Source organism: Thalassophryne amazonica, chromosome 7 (assembly GCF_902500255.1).
Source record: "Thalassophryne amazonica chromosome 7, fThaAma1.1, whole genome shotgun sequence".
NCBI classification, from domain to species: Eukaryota; Metazoa; Chordata; class Actinopteri; order Batrachoidiformes; family Batrachoididae; genus Thalassophryne; species Thalassophryne amazonica.
Window position 1 is genome coordinate 48,115,120 of NC_047109.1, and position 17,399 is coordinate 48,132,518.

The 17,399-nt window shown below is 41.2% G+C and overlaps 1 protein-coding gene across 2 annotated transcripts in view; it reads right to left on the bottom strand.

The window, feature by feature from the left end:
* Window positions 1-12,165: 12,165 nt before the first annotated feature.
* The window catches only part of LOC117513878 (mannosyl-oligosaccharide 1,2-alpha-mannosidase IA), an 827,748-nt gene continuing 822,514 nt past the window's right edge, over window positions 12,166-17,399 (bottom strand). For both annotated transcript variants that reach the window (XM_034174114.1, XM_034174115.1), the window contains exons 11-12: window positions 14,968-15,083; window positions 12,166-13,684 (exon numbers count right to left, since the gene is read on the bottom strand). In XM_034174114.1, coding sequence (XP_034030005.1) covers window positions 13,543-13,684; window positions 14,968-15,083 — 258 coding nt within the window. In that variant the 3' untranslated portion in view covers window positions 12,166-13,542. The remainder of the gene's footprint in view (window positions 13,685-14,967; window positions 15,084-17,399) is intronic.

Sequence of the window (17,399 nt, forward strand, 5' to 3'; positions counted from 1 at the left end):
CCATGACTTATTTGATTACTCTGAGAAGAAAATAGATGAAGTTAGGTTAAATATATCCCAGCATGCCTTAGTCCGGCCGCTACACACTATTACTGAAGTGGGTGCCATCACTGAAATATTACCTAGATTTATCAAATTTGACATTATTTCACTGGGTGTGCTGATGAAACTTGCAACCTCTGCTAAAAGCTCAACCTGTCTGTTCAGTCCGATACTAACAAAACTGTTTCAGGACCTGTGGCCTACTCTTTGGGCCTATTGTGTTGAAATTATTAATTTGTCACTATCCTTGGAATCTGTTCCTAAATGTTTCACATCTGCAGTAATTAAACCATTGCTTAAGAAACCTAATCTTAACCCCAGTCTACTGAAAAGTTATATGCCATTATAGGCCATTAATTAAATTAATTAATTAATTAATTAATTTAATTTTTTTTAGCTTATAATGTGCCAAATCACAGCAAAAGCCGTCTCAAGGCGCCTTACATAAAACAAGTCAACATAAAATTGAATAAATAATTAAAAATGAATAAAAAAAATTCAAATACATAAATAAAAACAGAAGTAAAAGAATAATACAAATAAAAATAAAAACTATCCATAAGAAAGAGAATAAAAATAGGTTTTGAGTCTTGACTTAAAAATGTCCATGGACTCAGACTGCCTCATGGTCGCATGAAGACTGTTCCACAGGGTGGGTGCACAATACAAAAAGGCTCTTTGACCTGCTGACTTCTTGTTCACCCTGGGAACACAGAGAAGTCCCGCATCCTGCGACCGCAAAGCCCGGGCCGGCACATAGAGTTCCACCAGATCAGCCAGATAAGATGGCGCCAGTCCATGAACAACCTTATAAGTCAATAGCAAAACCTTAAAATCTGTTCTCACAAAGACAGGGAGCCAGTGCAAAGATGCCAAAATGGGTGTGATATGTTCAGACCTTCTGCTACGTGTCAGAAGTCTGGCTGAAGACCCCTAATGCTGGACTGTGGTAAGCCTAAAAATAGAACATTACAATAACCTAGTCTAGAAGAAACAAAAGCATGAATCAGGGTCTCAGCATCAGCCATGGACAGGATGGGGCGGATCCTCGCTATATTTCTCAGATGGAAAAGAGCAGTCCTAGTAACATCCCTGATGTGGAGGTCAAAAGACAACGTGGGATCAAAAATTAGCCCAAGGGTCCTCATTTTGTCTGTATGATGTATGACACACGAACCCAGGCTGAGCGCCAGCTGGTCAAACTGATGCCGATGTCTCGCTGGACCAAGAACCATCATTTCAGTCTTATCAAAGTTTAAAAGTAGGAAGTTACTAGACATCCAACTTCTCACTGATAGAAGACAGTCCTCCAGGCATTTTATGGGAGTGAGATTTCCCGCAGTTATCGGCATGTACAACTGAGTATCATCAGCATAACAATGAAAGGCAATCCCAAAACTCTGCAGTATACGCCCAAGGGGTGCCACATACAGGGAGAAAAGCAAGGGGCCTAAAACAGATCCCTGTGGAACCCCAAATCTCATGTCAGCAAGGTCAGAGGTAGTGCTATTATACAAGACACATTGAACGACTGGACAGATATGAACCAATTAAAAGGTGATTTCACATCAGCTTGTGGACCACCTTACTGAAACTAATTTCTTTGAGCCACTAAAGTCTGCATTTAGAATGTATCATTCTATGGAGACAGCTCTCACTAAAATGGTAAATGATCTTCTGCTTGCAATGGTTTCAGACACCACTATGGTTCTGTTCCTGTTAAATTTTAGTGTTGCGTTTGATAGAGTGGATCATCATATTCTACTTGATATTGTGGAGAATTGTCTTGGGATTACTGGGAATGTTCCTTGCATGGTTGACATCTTACTTAACAAGTCACTCTCATTGTGTTCTAAACAACAACACAACCCCTAACCATGGTGACATGAAATACGGAATTCCCCAGGTGTCCGTCTTAGGGTCCCTGCTCCCTTTATATAGCACCCCTCTGACATACTATGTGGTTATGGGATTCCTTTTCATTGCTACACTGATGACACTCAGTTGCACATGCTGGCCTGTAATCAGAGTTGCAGTTCATCTCTGGAGACCCAGGACTCTGTGGGTCTGTGGGCTGATGTTGTGAGTGGGGTTGTGGGGTTTATTGTTGCATTGTTTTGTTTTGTTTTTTCTGTGATTTGTGCACGATTGGGTTTTGGTGTCAGGGATCTCTCTTGTCTGGTGTTGGGCATTTCCTTCCCATTTTCCCTCATGCTTGCCACTCCTCCACCACACCTTTCCTGCATTTCTTCACAATCATTTCCCCATTGTTGTAATGACAATGATAATAAAATCTATCTATCTATCTATCTATCTATCTATCTATCTATCTATCTATCTATCTATCTATCTATCTATCTATCTATCTATCTATCTATCTATCTATCTATCTATCTATCTATCTATCTATCTATCTATCTATCTATCTATCTATCTATCTTTTAAGGTGCACTTGTTCCTTCACTTCTCTGTGATTGCTGTGCCTTGTGCCTCTTTCAAGCCTTTTTGTCTTCCGAGTATTTATCCAGTTTTTCCTTACCCATCTTCTGACCTGTCTGCCTGATTTTTGGATTTTGTCTCTGCCTGATGTTCCAGACACTGTTGCTTATATCTGCCTGCCTTTTTGTGTACCAAACCCTACCTGACCAATTATTAAACTTTTAAGCTTTCCCATTTGAATTCAGCATTTGTGTCCTACCACCTTGAACCATTGTGTCTGACAAAAGGTGCAACTTACTAGACCAGTCTTGTGCTTTTTTTTTGTGCTCCCGCCATGAAATGATTCATTTTCGTGGGCTATTTTTTTTAACTAATTCAAAGCCTACCCCTAACCCTAACCATACCCCCACAGATCTCCCCCCATTTTCACCCCACATTTCGTGATACCATCATGAAATGTGCATTTCATGATGATATTACAAACTACTAGATTAATTCACATACTGAAAAAAATCACTCCTATTTTATTAATAATAATTATTTCTATAGACATTTCATTTGAAACAAAGCAATAAACAAAATAAACTTTAAAAATAAAACAAATAAATGCCAGTAATAAAAAGTACACTACAACAATACACAAAAATCCAACATTAAAGAGTTGATAATACAGAAAAGGTGTGACTTATAATCCAGTGTAATTTATACCCAGGTATGTCTTTATATATGGATTTTTTTTTGTCTTCAACAGGAATTTTTTTTTTTTTTAATCAGGTGCTAATTCTCAAGGAAATACAGCACATCATGTTCATCAAGTGAGCAATGCTAAACCTTTTTGGGAACCTCCGTATTTTCTCTACAACACATTAGAATTTCAGCTCTTTAAGTCTGTTTATCAGGGTGTTCATTCCTTCATTTTCTGCCACTTGTCCAAGTCCAGTGGCAGCAGACTAAACAGCTCATCCCATGCTTCCATATCCTCAGCCAAGTCCTCTACTCTTCCTGGGGGACGGCAAGGTGTTTCCAAGCCATATGGGAAATATAATCCCTCCATTGTGTCCTTGGTCTTCCCATGGGCCTCCTCCCACTTGGACATGCCTGGAAGACCTCCCTAGGGAGATGACTAGGGGGTAGCCTCACCGGATGCCCAAACTACCTCATCTGGCTGCAGCAGCTCTACTCCAATTCCCAGATACCCGAAGTAGGAATCTCGTTTCCGCCACTTGATCCACAACCTTATTCTTTCAGTCATGACCCAAAGCTCATGACCACAGTTGAGATTATGAGTGTAAATACATGGGTAAATTGAGAGCTTCACCTCCTTCAACTCCTGATGATCCGATGCAGCATCCGTAAAAAAATACAAGCCAAAGCTAAATTTATATGATAAAATTAGCAATGAGTGGCACAGTCAGTTAAATGTTTTAGCAGTTTACACTGAAAAAAATGCTACTTTGGATCAACTTAAAAAAATTGATGTAATTTGTTACAGCTAATTTTTTTAGTTTCTCACAATGTATATTTAGGATTTTGTAAAGTGATTCCAGCAGATTTGAACAGGAAACCACAATTTTCCATTAGACCAATGTAAATAAGTACTTTGAATGAAGTGCACTGTGTTTCACTTTTTTCGGTGTAGGGTGATCACAGATAACCTAATTAGTGGTTATCGAAGCTAACTCTTAGGTTTGCTGTGCCCACTAGTAGAAACATAAACGACATTGTATATTATGAAAAATTAAGTCACATTTTTAGCACAGATCGGTGTCTCTGTGGCAAACAGAGTTATCTGAAGTCAGATTCTTGATAAATATTTCAACCACAGGGCTTGGTGTAGCTGTTAATATGCTGTAAAACTCCTGCTTTGTTGAGAACATCTGGAGGACAGCTGTGGCTCAGAGATAGTGATGACTCTTCCCACTTCATCGCTCTCACCCTGTCACAGCACATCTCCAGGATTTCTATTGCTGCCACCCTCCTGGAATTCTGAGGAAGTTTAAAAGCAGCAAAATTATCAAACCGGAGGGACTATCTGTCATGTTTGTCCTTCACGTTCAGCATCAGGAGTATTCAAATGGATAATGATGCTTCAGTTACTATCCCTGCTGAGATGAGGTGACCTTGCATTCATACTGTACCCTTTCACTATTCTCAATTTGTTCATCATCTTTCCTGAGTTGCAGGAAAAATGCTTCAGGACTGTAGCACATTTTAAATCACACACCTGTGATGAAGTTTGTTTTAAAGGGATACCATTTGTAATCATATTTATTGATTAGTGTATTTATTCATTAATTTTTTACAAGACTTACTTTGATGAAAACATGGGTGTTCATGCAGGAATGAATCCTTTAAACAGGTTTCATCTGTCTTTCTAAGTAAATATAGACCTGTAGAGAATGGATACATCAGAATGGATATTGTTGAGATTTTTGTGAAACCGGCACAAAGTTGAAACTTTTAAAACGGTGCTGGTGCCTCACCTGTTCCTAAACTGATAGATTTTTTTTTATTACAACATGTAGGTTGACTAGTAAACACTGTAAAAAAACAGATCCCATTACAGTATTTTTGCACTAAATACGTATGTGTTGTCATAAACATTGTGTTGAAAAGTAAAATCCACGTGTTAGCAGTCATCTTACCACTTGCACATCTGAGGGATATAATATTTTTGTTCTTATGTGGCTGAGAGAATCAATTTTTGAAAGATAAGTTTGATCAATATTTAGAATTTCTAAATACTTAGTACTTTGGCCAGTACTTAGTATTTCTTCTGCTTTCCTGCTGCTTAGGGCCCCTTCACACATAGTACGATTAAGTACAAATCTGGGTGACTCATGGCAGAACAGCTTGTATGAGCAAACAATGAAAACATTGAGCCGACAGGCAGGCATGCGTGATCCCGGTGTGACGGTGTCATGCATGCGACAGTGTCATGTGAGAAGGAACACAGTGCGAACAGCTGGGACGAGGTGCACCACATCACGCCACTGATGTGAAGGAAAATAAAATAATAACCAGCTGTATAATTAGTGAATGTCACTGGGTTGATATAAATAATACATAAAAGGGGACACAATACAAAACCCTACGGTTAAATAACCCTGGCTAAAAAAAAAAAAAATGGCAGTCACGGGATTCAAACCTGTAAGCTCTGATTATTAGACGTAAACTTTATCACTGTGCTACCATTGCTGGCCTGTAATCAGAGCGGAAAATTGCCTGAAATCAACAAGGACATGAAGGGGGTGCGCTGTGTGCAGCCGCTGCAGCATGGCACAAAAGCAAAATATGTTTTATATATTTCCACGTGAGGATAGCAGACAGAGACACGTGGCTTTCAGAGGAATGTTGTAAGGTCATGTCCTTCCAAACATGGAACGTGTTCTCAAGCTGGGATGTCTAGCAGGAGAGATCTTAACAGCAGCAGCTGTGGGCAGACATGCCCCCTTGTCAATCCAGCTCCCAGACCAATGTGTCACTCTGTGTTATGTGGTTCATTCATTTTCCTTATTTGTTATGTAATTGCATAGGTATTGTCATAATTTATATATCTGTCCTGGCGGTGGTTTCTGTGTTTGTAACGTGGGCACTGAGCTGTCATCCAGCTGTCAGTGTGCTGTGATCAGCTGACAGGCCCCTTCCTGTGCTATGTGCAATCAGACCTGGCTGTTCGGCCTCCATGTGATCAGATCTATACATACATATAAGCATTTTATGCATTGTGCTCCCCCCTGCATGCCAGATGTGTTGGGGGGGGGCGACACACACGCACACATGCGAGACACATGCACCACATGTGTGTGCCTTTTTGCAACGCCCCACTCGTGGGGGCACATAGACAAATTTCACATCCAGCTCGACAGTGATCGTCTGCTGACTGTTGTTGTGTTAACAGTCTGAATGGCCACACATTTTCTAAGTGCCTAGCAAGCGGTGTTAGATGTTCATGTGTGTCAGCTGGAATTTGACCAACAACTGCCGTGAGAGGATTTGATGGGCTCTCACAGCATACACTCTGTTTTTCAGCCGCTGGTGTGCACAAATAGTTGTAGCAACGGGCGTACGAGGCATTGGAAGCAGCTACGATTTTACACATACGATTCCTGCTTCATGCACACTTCAACTACATTCGCACTATGTGTGAAAGGGCCCTTAATGCTGATGAATTAAACCTTAACTGTAGTTTTCCTGGCCATCTGATTCTGTTTTCTTTTTCTCTCTGTCTGAGATGTGGCTGGATCCAAGTGTTGGATTGGAAGATTTCTGTGGCAGATGCGGGACGGACTTTGTTAGAGGAACAAATCCAATGAGTGGCTCGATGCCCCCCCCCCAGTGGTGCTGGATGCCTACATGGACTCTCATCAATTGAGGTTGTGTTGTGTATTGTAACCCGTTTTCATAGAATGGCCTAAGCAGGGGGTCACCCCTTTGAGTCTGGTCTGCTTGATGTTTCTTCCTCAATATCATCAGAGGGAGTTTTTCCTCCACTGTTGCCTGTGTACTTAAGGTTAGGTGTAAAGTGCCTTGAGGCAGCTTTTGCGCTATATAAACTAAACAAATTGAATTGAATTTAAATTAAATTGATCAACATGAGTTATTCACTCTGGGTGTTACACAACCCCCCCACCCCCACCTTCTAAAGATATGCAGATATTAATTGCTGACCCCACATCTACTCTAGGTGCGAGTGGGAGTGTGAATGAGTTTGTCTCTGTGTCAGACCTGCAATAGACAAATGCTCCTAAATATCTCATGGTTGACTGGGCTGACTTTTGATAAAACACAATGGGTCAACACCAGCAGATGACAGGGCACCCCAAATCTTCACTGACTGTGGAAATTTCATACTGGACTTCAAGGAACTTGGATTCTGTGCCTCTCCACTCTTCCTCTAGACATTGGGGGCTTGATTTACAAATGAAATGAAAAATTAACTTTCATCTGAAAATATGACTTTCGACCACTGAGCAATGGTCCAGTTCTTTTTTCTCTTTAGCCCAGGTAAGATGATTCCGATGTCTCTGGTTCAGGAGTGGCTTAACACCAGAAATATGACATTTGTAGCTTATTTCCTGCACACGTTTCTGTGTGGTGGTACTTGATGCACTGACTGCAAGCCTTGGTCCACTCCTTGTTTCCCCCAAGGATCTCAGCTCTGCTTAACAATCTTGTTAAAGCTCTGGTCATCCCTGTTGCTTGTGCATCTTTTCCAGCCACACTTTTTCTTTCCAGTCAACTTTCCATAAATATGCTTTGATCCAGCCCTTTCAGCAAAGATCTTATATATCTTGCCCTCTTTATGGAAGGTGTCACTGACTGTTCTGGAAAATTGTCAAGTCAGCAGGCTTTCTCATGTTGGTGGTAACTAAAAAAATAACTGAACTTTTCACAATATTCACATCTTTTGATGTGTAGTCTGCTGTTTATGATACAGATTTCCAGTAATTGACTGTTTTACAGTTTGCAGTTTTACCCATTCCTCTTTGCAGCACCACTCAAGTTCCATCAGGTTGGATGGGGAGCATTGGTGCACAGCCATGTTCAGATATCTCCAGAGATGTTCAATCAGATTCAGGTCTCTGGCTGGGTCACTCAAGGACATTCACAGAGTTGTCCTGAAGACACTCCTTTGATATCTTGGCTGTGTGCTTTGTGTCATTATCCTGCTGCAAGATGAACCGTCACCCCAGTCTGGGGCCAAGAACACTCTGGAGCAACTTTCATCCTGGATCTCTCTGTACATTTCTGCATTTATCTTTCTTCCATCCTGACAAGTCTCATAGTTTGTGCTGCTGAAAACCTGGCACATGCCTTGTCCACCAAGAAATATATATCCCATATGACGCTCCGTGCAGTGGCGCACGACGTGTCAACCAGCTGGACAGCGGGATGCCCCACTACCTGTCAGGGTATATAACACGTGATCGCAAAGTCCAGACAGTATGTCATGTGAAGCATTAACTGATCGGCAGGACACATGGGTGAACTACAGTATGGTCATCTCGTGGACCTAATATATCCTGGAAGGAGGAAAATCATCTGAATGTTCCACTGCCCATGTTGAGGCTGTATCATCCAATAACTCTGCAGCACGTGTGTCAGCTCATATCATCTGATCAGTCTGCATACATGCACAACAGTACTGCCATGATCCAAGGTACCTTATTTACACGACAGGAATGGCATGTCTAGATAAACACCACAGATGACAGCACTCCCCCTTACTTGCCTTCTATCCAGACAATCAAATTGTACCCGCATGGTATTTGATGTGCATTCTTCGTATTCTTACTGCAATCTGACATTTTCTGTATTCGTACTGTGTTCCAACTATGTTTGGATTGCAATCCTATGCATACACATGGTTGTGCACCAGTCAGTCGAGGCGGGATCCCACATTCGAAGTGGTCATATGGCAGTTGTACATGGGTATCCACATGCCTGTCCCTCCCGACAATGCATCGATGTTTGGCTTTTTTCCCCCATTTGGCCTGATTTGGCTTCGTCATGCTAAGTGTGACGGGGCCCTTAATAAATGCCTGAACCAGGTTGGTCTGTTAAGGTGCCCTGACACGAGCATGTTTTTGATTCATGACACATCACGGCCTGTGTTGTGTTGTGTCGTGCTGGAGAGTAAACTCGTCTTTAACTGGTGCAGACAGGACACAAGAGGGGTGCCGGTGCGTGCTATTGTGCACAGAGAATTTTGAAATGTTCAAAAAATCCTTCACGCACAAATGTCGTGCTATGTGGCGCGATCTAATCTCCAACACAACGTGCAGCTCATCAAGTGGAGCGAGTGGTGAGGTCAGCGGATCACATCAGAGCACAGCTTGTTTGAAGGATAATAGCAAGAATTTAAATCTGTTATAAACATAAAAATAAACACTTTAACAGCTGCACACAAGAAGGACAAACACGCAACTGTTTTATCAAGCCATGACAATGTAAACAAGACAAATAATTACCTTTTTAGACAGCTCAAAATGCTTTCTGCAGTTTGTTAGGCGCATGCGCAATCGTACGAACAGCTCCGGCTGCAGCCTCCTCAGTGATTAAGAAGTGATTAGAGCCGTTTTCAACAGCCAATTTGCAGACAAAACTGATTAATCTGCCACGAAATAATTATTTTATACATGCAGCATCCAACGCAGAGTGTATGGCAGCTGGTAGAACAAAGAACGGTGTCCAGCTGGGATCACAGTGGGTGGGATCATCACGACACAGGTCGTGCTGTTGCATGAATCAAAAACATGCTTGTGTCAGTGCAACTTTAGCAGGGGCGGTCCTGGAGGCGGGCCGCCCGGGCATGGGGATGGGGCGGCACGACTGTGCGAAAAAAAAAAACTGTCCAAAAAAAAAAAAATACAGGGTGGGGGGGTTGTCCTGATGGGAGGGTTCGTGGTTACATTAGAGAGCGGCGCCCCCACCTTCCCGTCCCATGGCGGCTTTCCTCTCACTCATTCCCGCAGCTTTACAGTGCTATAAACAGTAGCAAAGCAAAGACTGCTGCGAAACGAGACGAGTCATTGGATAAATGCTGGGCTTTGTCCCGCCCATCGGACGCTCAGCGTGTCTGGGGGTCTACGGGGCAGTGGGCGGGCCTCGGCTGGTCTGGACGCTCAGCTTCTGCATAATGATTGGATGATCTGTCTGAGGCCGAATCCCTTTTTGATTGACAGCGAAATGAGCGAATCAGCGATCTTTTGGTGTAAACATCCGTGGGAGCATTTTCATTCTTTTCTGAGTTGAACCGGAGACTTTCCTAATCCTCTTCGTGGCATTTTCTTTGTTAAAAATGACTAGCGACAAATCAAGCTTATATTTCTGGTGTTTTTTTTGTAGCTGCTTGTGTTTGGAGACTGACTTCTATCACTCTTTCTGACTTCTATCGCAGTTTCTGTCCCTACCGAGCAGCGGGTGCTGCTGAGCTCCTTCACCGTCACAAAGCACCCAAAGGTGGACACACTTCACACTAGCCTCGCGCCAGTCCCAGCTAGCGAGCTAGCTAGGTAGCAAGCTGCACATAATGGCAGACAATTTGTGGACCGGATTTTGGCGAAGCCATTTGATAGTCTTCCTTACGAAGAAGCCATGGCTGCTGTCATGACTTCAGCTCTCAATGGTTTGCAGGCCAAAGTTAAAGCAATAGCCCCCAGTGCAATGTTTGTGCATTGCTATGCACACAGACTGAATCTGGTTCTGTCTCAGGGGGCTAAATGCTTATCTGAGTGCAGAATATTTTTTGCATCACTCTCTGGGTTTGCCACATTTTTCTCAAAATCCACAAAGAGGATGTCTTTTCTTGAGTCTGCAGGCTGCTCAAGGTTGCCCAGAAATGCTCCTACTCGATGGAATTTCATATCACGGATAGTGAGCACTGGGGCAAACAATTATGATGCCCTCCTGCAAACTTTTGAAATGATCATTGCAGATAAGTCCATGGATGATAACACATTAGACTGTGCCAATTTCTTTGTGTTTGTTATTGCAGTAGTCATTAAAACTGGAATTTTGTTCTTGAAAATAGCTGTTGTGAGTTAATTTGTGGGATTGTGGGTGTTCTGGACCAAGTTAGTGTTTTCATGGGTGGTGGGGCGGAGGTGGTGGCCACGTTAGTGTATGTGTGTGTGTGTGGGGGGGGGGCACACGCAGGGGGTTTCGCCCGGGGAGTAAATCACTCTAGGACCGCCACTGAACTTTAGCATGACTTGTTCAGTAAAATGGGGTGTGTTCAGGTTTCATTTGTCCCACCCAGCCCATGCAGGGTCTTGCCCATGCTCTACCTCTTTATGTATGTATGTGTTCATAGGGCATGTCATTGCCAACAAGGCAACACCCAGAGCAGCAATATTTTTGGCTTCAAAATGGCTCTTCTACATCTGTACATAAAACCTATGGGTGGTGTGATGCACAGTATTTCAAGTGTATATATACACAGTCTATGCCCTACAGCAATTTCAAGTCTCAAACTTTTCAACACCTTTATGCACAACAGTTGATTACATCACACTTGTTTAGGCATTTCTCTTCTTTTGTGATATGTCAGGGAGCTGTAAAGCCTTGAACTGGGAATTTTTAATAGGTTTAGTCCAACCTCCTACTTGGTCTGGAACACACTGTTAGAGAACTGAAAACTGGGCTTGATTTGAGGATTTGACAGCTCAAGAATGTGGGGTATTTTTCACCCAAAAAGCTTGTTGGATTGAAAACTGTTAACTGGAGTTTCCTGTGTCAATGCATAATATGTCTTCTTTCAATATCAATAATACACAGTGAGTTTTTCAAAAGACAATACAAAAAAGCACACTGAAATTATGATTCTTGTGTAAGAAGGTAGCAGCAAATAATTTTGGGAGAATATTAAATCCGTTCTTGGCCTTCCGCAGTGAGCGAAATGAAGTGACTAAACCCCATTAGTCATTTTCTGGCCCTGAAAAGGCTGGAAATTACAGCATCTCTGTAAATTACATCAGCAATTAAATCTGTGAAGGACTTCCAGGAAATAAACCATGACTAATTAAAGAAGGCACTGAGTCAGTTCTGTTCCTTTCTTTGTCAGTGCAGGCCTTTTCCTCGAAACTAACCCATCAAACATCAAACCATCCAATTATGTTGTAAAAGAAACACTAAAGGAAAATTTAAAAAATGACAACAAACACGAGATGACAACAGTGATTGTTTTAAATGTACAAAGTTGCACAGATCTTTATCAGTATTTGAAAATATTCAACAATAAAAGATAAGTCAAATTAAACAGTAAGAATAAGTCATAACAATAATTAATACCAGCAATAATTAGGCTTAAAATCAGTTTGTTTATTTTTTTACTTAAACACCTGAGGGAAGCAAATCAGAAGAACCCAGAAAAAGAACTGAAGTTTAGAATAAAAAAGATCACAAAATAAAGTCAAGACGAGCTCGTACACGGGTCACTCACTTCATCTGTATGTACAGCACATTCACACCACGACTGGTAACAAAAAAATCATGACAAACACCCAGATGGGCTTCTACAGCCTTTATCATCAGTCCTGGCAGTCATGTGGATTCACATATAAAGGCAGAGTGAACCAAACCAACAGCAACAGAAAAACACAACCAGAGTGGCCTTCCAGTGCAACATTTTTTTTCCTTTTTCTCAACTGTGTTTTCAACACAGATTGAAGGTTCCCTATTTGCATTTTTAATGTGAAGGAATGAGAGGACTGAGATGGCTTTGTGTTCAAAACAGTCACCCATGCACACAGCCCAAGCAAATCCCAACATTGTCACTTATTTTAAGAAAATGGTCCCTGGATGCATAAGACACTGCTGCTTTCCTGACTCCTCTTGACTTAAAAAAAAAAAAAACAAGAAAAAAAAAATCATTCAAGCGTGTTTCAGTACGAAACATGACATCAACATTAGCTGGGAGGCGGATTTGAGAATCACATTTCATACTTGTCTGTACATTTATCAATAATCATTACAATTCAGTCCTTTTAGATGTATTCTGCTATGTTACTGTCAAATCTCACCAAAAAAATACAACACTGAAATGAAGGACAACATAACTGCAAAGAAACCTTTGGTCAAAGAGTGTGATCACAAAAGGGTGGAAAAAAATCTAATTAAAGAAAATAAATCATTGTTGAGAGTAACAAAATGAGAAAATTAAAGATCAGAACTTACGTGGTTTTCTATACGGTTCTCTCTTTCAAACAGTATGGCCCATATTTCAACCCTCCTCCCATACATTTGGGTCTGCAAGTTATACTGGTTTCCTCACAGAGGAAAGAAGGAACCAAAAAAAGGTGTTCATTTCATCAAAGTCTTTTTAATCTTGATTGTCCAGAAATTAAGAAGTGCCAGCAGGAAATAATGCCGGCAAAAGGATATACAATCACAGCGTAAAACATCGACATCCTTTACTGGAAAGGAACTTGAGTCCCCGATACAATCCTGAAAGGACTTTGAACCTGCATTGATATTTGTTTGCAACATTGGTGTGACTGCTTGTGTGCGCAAATAGTACACACATAACTGTTTCCATTACTGCATGGCGCGCCATTCTTATTTGGAGACCGTCTTATCCTGTGGTCCTTCCTCCTGCAGGCAGCTCTTACGGACGATGGGCAGCGGGTGAGCTTCAGTGTTGAAGACCCAATCTTCAAACGGGAGAAGGTCATCGTCCGAGAAGAGTAGGTACAGATACCTGAGCAGAGTCAGGAAGAAATTAAGATTTTTGAGAATGAGTTGTATTTAATACTTTCTTTTCTTGGTCTTGTACTGATAATTGTTGAAAAACTTCTTGTTTCTGCTGCAGTTAGGAACCTGCAGGTATCATTAAAGACCACTCAATTTTCTTAGTCACTTTCCTCTTTAAATTCTGTGTTTCTGTCTCATCAGATTGCACAGTGACCAAAAACCTGGACTTTCGTTCTCCTGAAAAGACAGTGGCATCACCAACACCACTATCCAGCAATCTCGTGACTCCTTATGCCCTTGCCAGGCGTATCCTGATCTAGCACAATGTGGGGTCGATTGTGGTAGACTCCATGCTAGGCAAAAACCATCCTACACTGGTTATATGTTTTTTTACATCAGAGTTACAGCACAATTACTACCTTACATGGTGGGCAAATTAAGAGCTGTATATATAGCATATACCCCTTCACACACACCCCAGTGCCACCCAACTGTCTGAAAAATCTCGACATTCAATAGATCTAGCAACACAGAAAAGATGCTGATTGTAGTTGCAAAACTAAGGGACGCAATATAGAACAAAGCAACAGTAACAGTAGCTGTGCTGTTTGTCAAAACGTACTGTCACAGCAGACAATCTGCCATTTTCTGCACTCTATTGCTGCTATCAGCTAATGCTGATGTATGGGTACTGTGTTCAACATGCATTCAGAAGCTTCTAAAAAGTAAGTCTCTCATGGTACAATTCTTCACTGCTCTTGAAAGGATCTTGATGCATGGAAACTGTTGACACACTGAAAATCTGTCATAGTGAATACAATTTGAAATAACAATATTCTAACTATTATTTTTAAAGAAATATATGAAAACAAAGTAGACATTATGAAATCTCAACACACATATTGTTTGATAAAACAGAATGCCTGCATCAGGACAGAATTGAGTTTAAAAGTTTTTAGCAAATGGTGTGTAAACCTATGTTTGCAACTGCAGCACACTGGATAACTTCCATTTCTCAATAACCAAAACATGAGGCCTGTTTTGAAGCAAAAATGAACAGACAACATTCAAAGTATATGCAATCAGTTGCAACCATTTCATATTATCATCTGGAGTATAGATCAGTTATATTCTAGTTTAAATTTACAGTGGGAGCCTTTTAAAATACATGCTACATTGCTTTCAGTATCTATAATATCCAGCACTGTGACATGGTTTCCACATACATATTGTAATACAGCATTTTCTCTCTTACTGCCTAGAGAGATGTTGAGAGAAAATCTGACTAACTTGAGTGTCTCGGAGAGGAAGAAGCTCTGCTGCATGTTATCGTGGGTAGCTGTCGTGGTGTAAACATCACGGATTCCAGAGAAGCCAGACTCCACTCGGCAGTGCTCCTCCAGGGCCTGAACAGAAACACAGAGGGACACTTTTTACACCTTGGAATGCTGACGGCTGTTGTAGACTTTAATCTCAGCAAGCTCCAAGGCTCAGGGGCAGACCCTGTATAGTGCCACAGCTTCAGGACACCATGGCCACAACACAGAGCTCTGTGACAGGTGAAGAATCATAGAGCGATGCTTGTAAAACATAGTTAGTTGTTAAAAGTTTTTAACATGGGGGTCACAAGGAATGAGACACTTTTGGATGCAGTCTCAAGCACCCATTCATGGAAATGCAAAATCTTCCAAGTCATTTAAGAGGACCAGAGGTTGGGGCTTGGGTAAAACTAGTACTCATGAAAGAATAATGGTATATACTATAAATATAAAGGTATTACCTCAGCTACAGTATTGGGCCTGAAGTTATTTATTTTAAATATCAATGACCTGTGTAATGTATCTCATGTTTTCAAATCAGTCTTATTTGCTGATGACACAAATTTATCAATCAATTTCAATCAATTTTTTTTATATAGCACCAAATCACAACAAACAGTTGCCCCAAGGCGCTTTATATTGTAAGGCAAGGCCATACAATAATTATGTAAAACCCCAACGGTCAAAACGACCCCCTGTGAGCAAGCACTTGGCTACAGTGGGAAGGAAAAACTCCCTTTTAACAGGAAGAAACCTCCAGCAGAACCAGGCTCAGGGAGGGGCAGTCTTCTGCTGGGACTGGTTGGGGCTGAGGGAGAGAACCAGGAAAAAGACATGCTGTGGAGGGGAGCAGAGATCGATCACTAATGATTAAATGCAGAGTGGTGCATACAGAGCAAAAAGAGAAAGAAACAGTGCATCATGGGAACCCCCCAGCAGTCTACGTCTATAGCAGCATAACTAAGGGATGGTTTAGGGTCACCTGATCCAGCCCTAACTATAAGCTTTAGCAAAAAGGAAAGTTTTAAGCCTAATCTTAAAAGTAGAGAGGGTGTCTGTCTCCCTGATCTGAATTGGGAGCTGGTTCCACAGGAGAGGAGCCTGAAAGCTGAAGGCTCTGCCTCCCATTCTACTCTTACAAACCCTAGGAACTACAAGTAAGCCTGCAGTCTGAGAGCGAAGCGCTCTATTGGGGTGATATGGTACTACGAGGTCCCTAAGATAAGATGGGACCTGATTATTCAAAACCTTATAAGTAAGAAGAAGAATTTTAAATTCTATTCTAGAATTAACAGGAAGCCAATGAAGAGAGGCCAATATGGGTGAGATATGCTCTCTCCTTCTAGTCCCCGTCAGTACTCTAGCTGCAGCATTTTGAATTAACTGAAGGCTTTTTAGGGAACTTTTAGGACAACCTGATAATAATGAATTACAATAGTCCAGCCTAGAGGAAATAAATGCATGAATTAGTTTTTCAGCATCACTCTGAGACAAGACCTTTCTGATTTTAGAGATATTGCGTAAATGCAAAAAAGCAGTCCTACATATTTGTTTAATATGCGCTTTGAATGACATATCCTGATCAAAAATGACTCCAAGATTTCTCACAGTATTACTAGAGGTCAGGGTAATGCCATCCAGAGTAAGGATCTGGTTAGACACCATGTTTCTAAGATTTGTGGGGCCAAGTACAATAACTTCAGATTTATCTGAGTTTAAAAGCAGGAAATTAGAGGTCATCCATGTCTTTATGTCTGTAAGACAATCCTGCAGTTTAGTTAATTTGGGTGTGTCCTCTGGCTTCATGGATAGATAAAGCTGGGTATCATCTGCGTAACAATGAAAATTTAAGCAATACCGTCTAATAATACTGCCTAAGGGAAGCATGTATAAAGTGAATAAAATTGGTCCTAGCACAGAACCTTGTGGAACTCCATAATTAACTTTAGTCTGTGAAGAAGATTCCCCATTTACATGAACAAATTGTAATCTATTAGACAAATATGATTCAAACCACCGCAGCGCAGTGCCTTTAATACCTATGGCATGCTCTAATCTCTGTAATAAAATTTTATGGTCAACAGTATCAAAAGCAGCACTGAGGTCTAACAGAACAAGCACAGAGATGAGTCCACTGTCCGAGGCCATAAGAAGATCATTTGTAACCTTCACTAATGCTGTTTCTGTACTATGATGAATTCTAAAACCTGACTGAAACTCTTCAAATAGACCATTCCTCTGCAGATGATCAGTTAGCTGTTTTACAACTACCCTTTCAAGAATTTTTGAGAGAAAAGGAAGGTTGGAGATTGGCCTATAATTAGCTAAGATAGCTGGGTCAAGTGATGGCTTTTTAAGTAATGGTTTAATTACTGCCACCTTAAAAGCCTGTGGTACATAGCC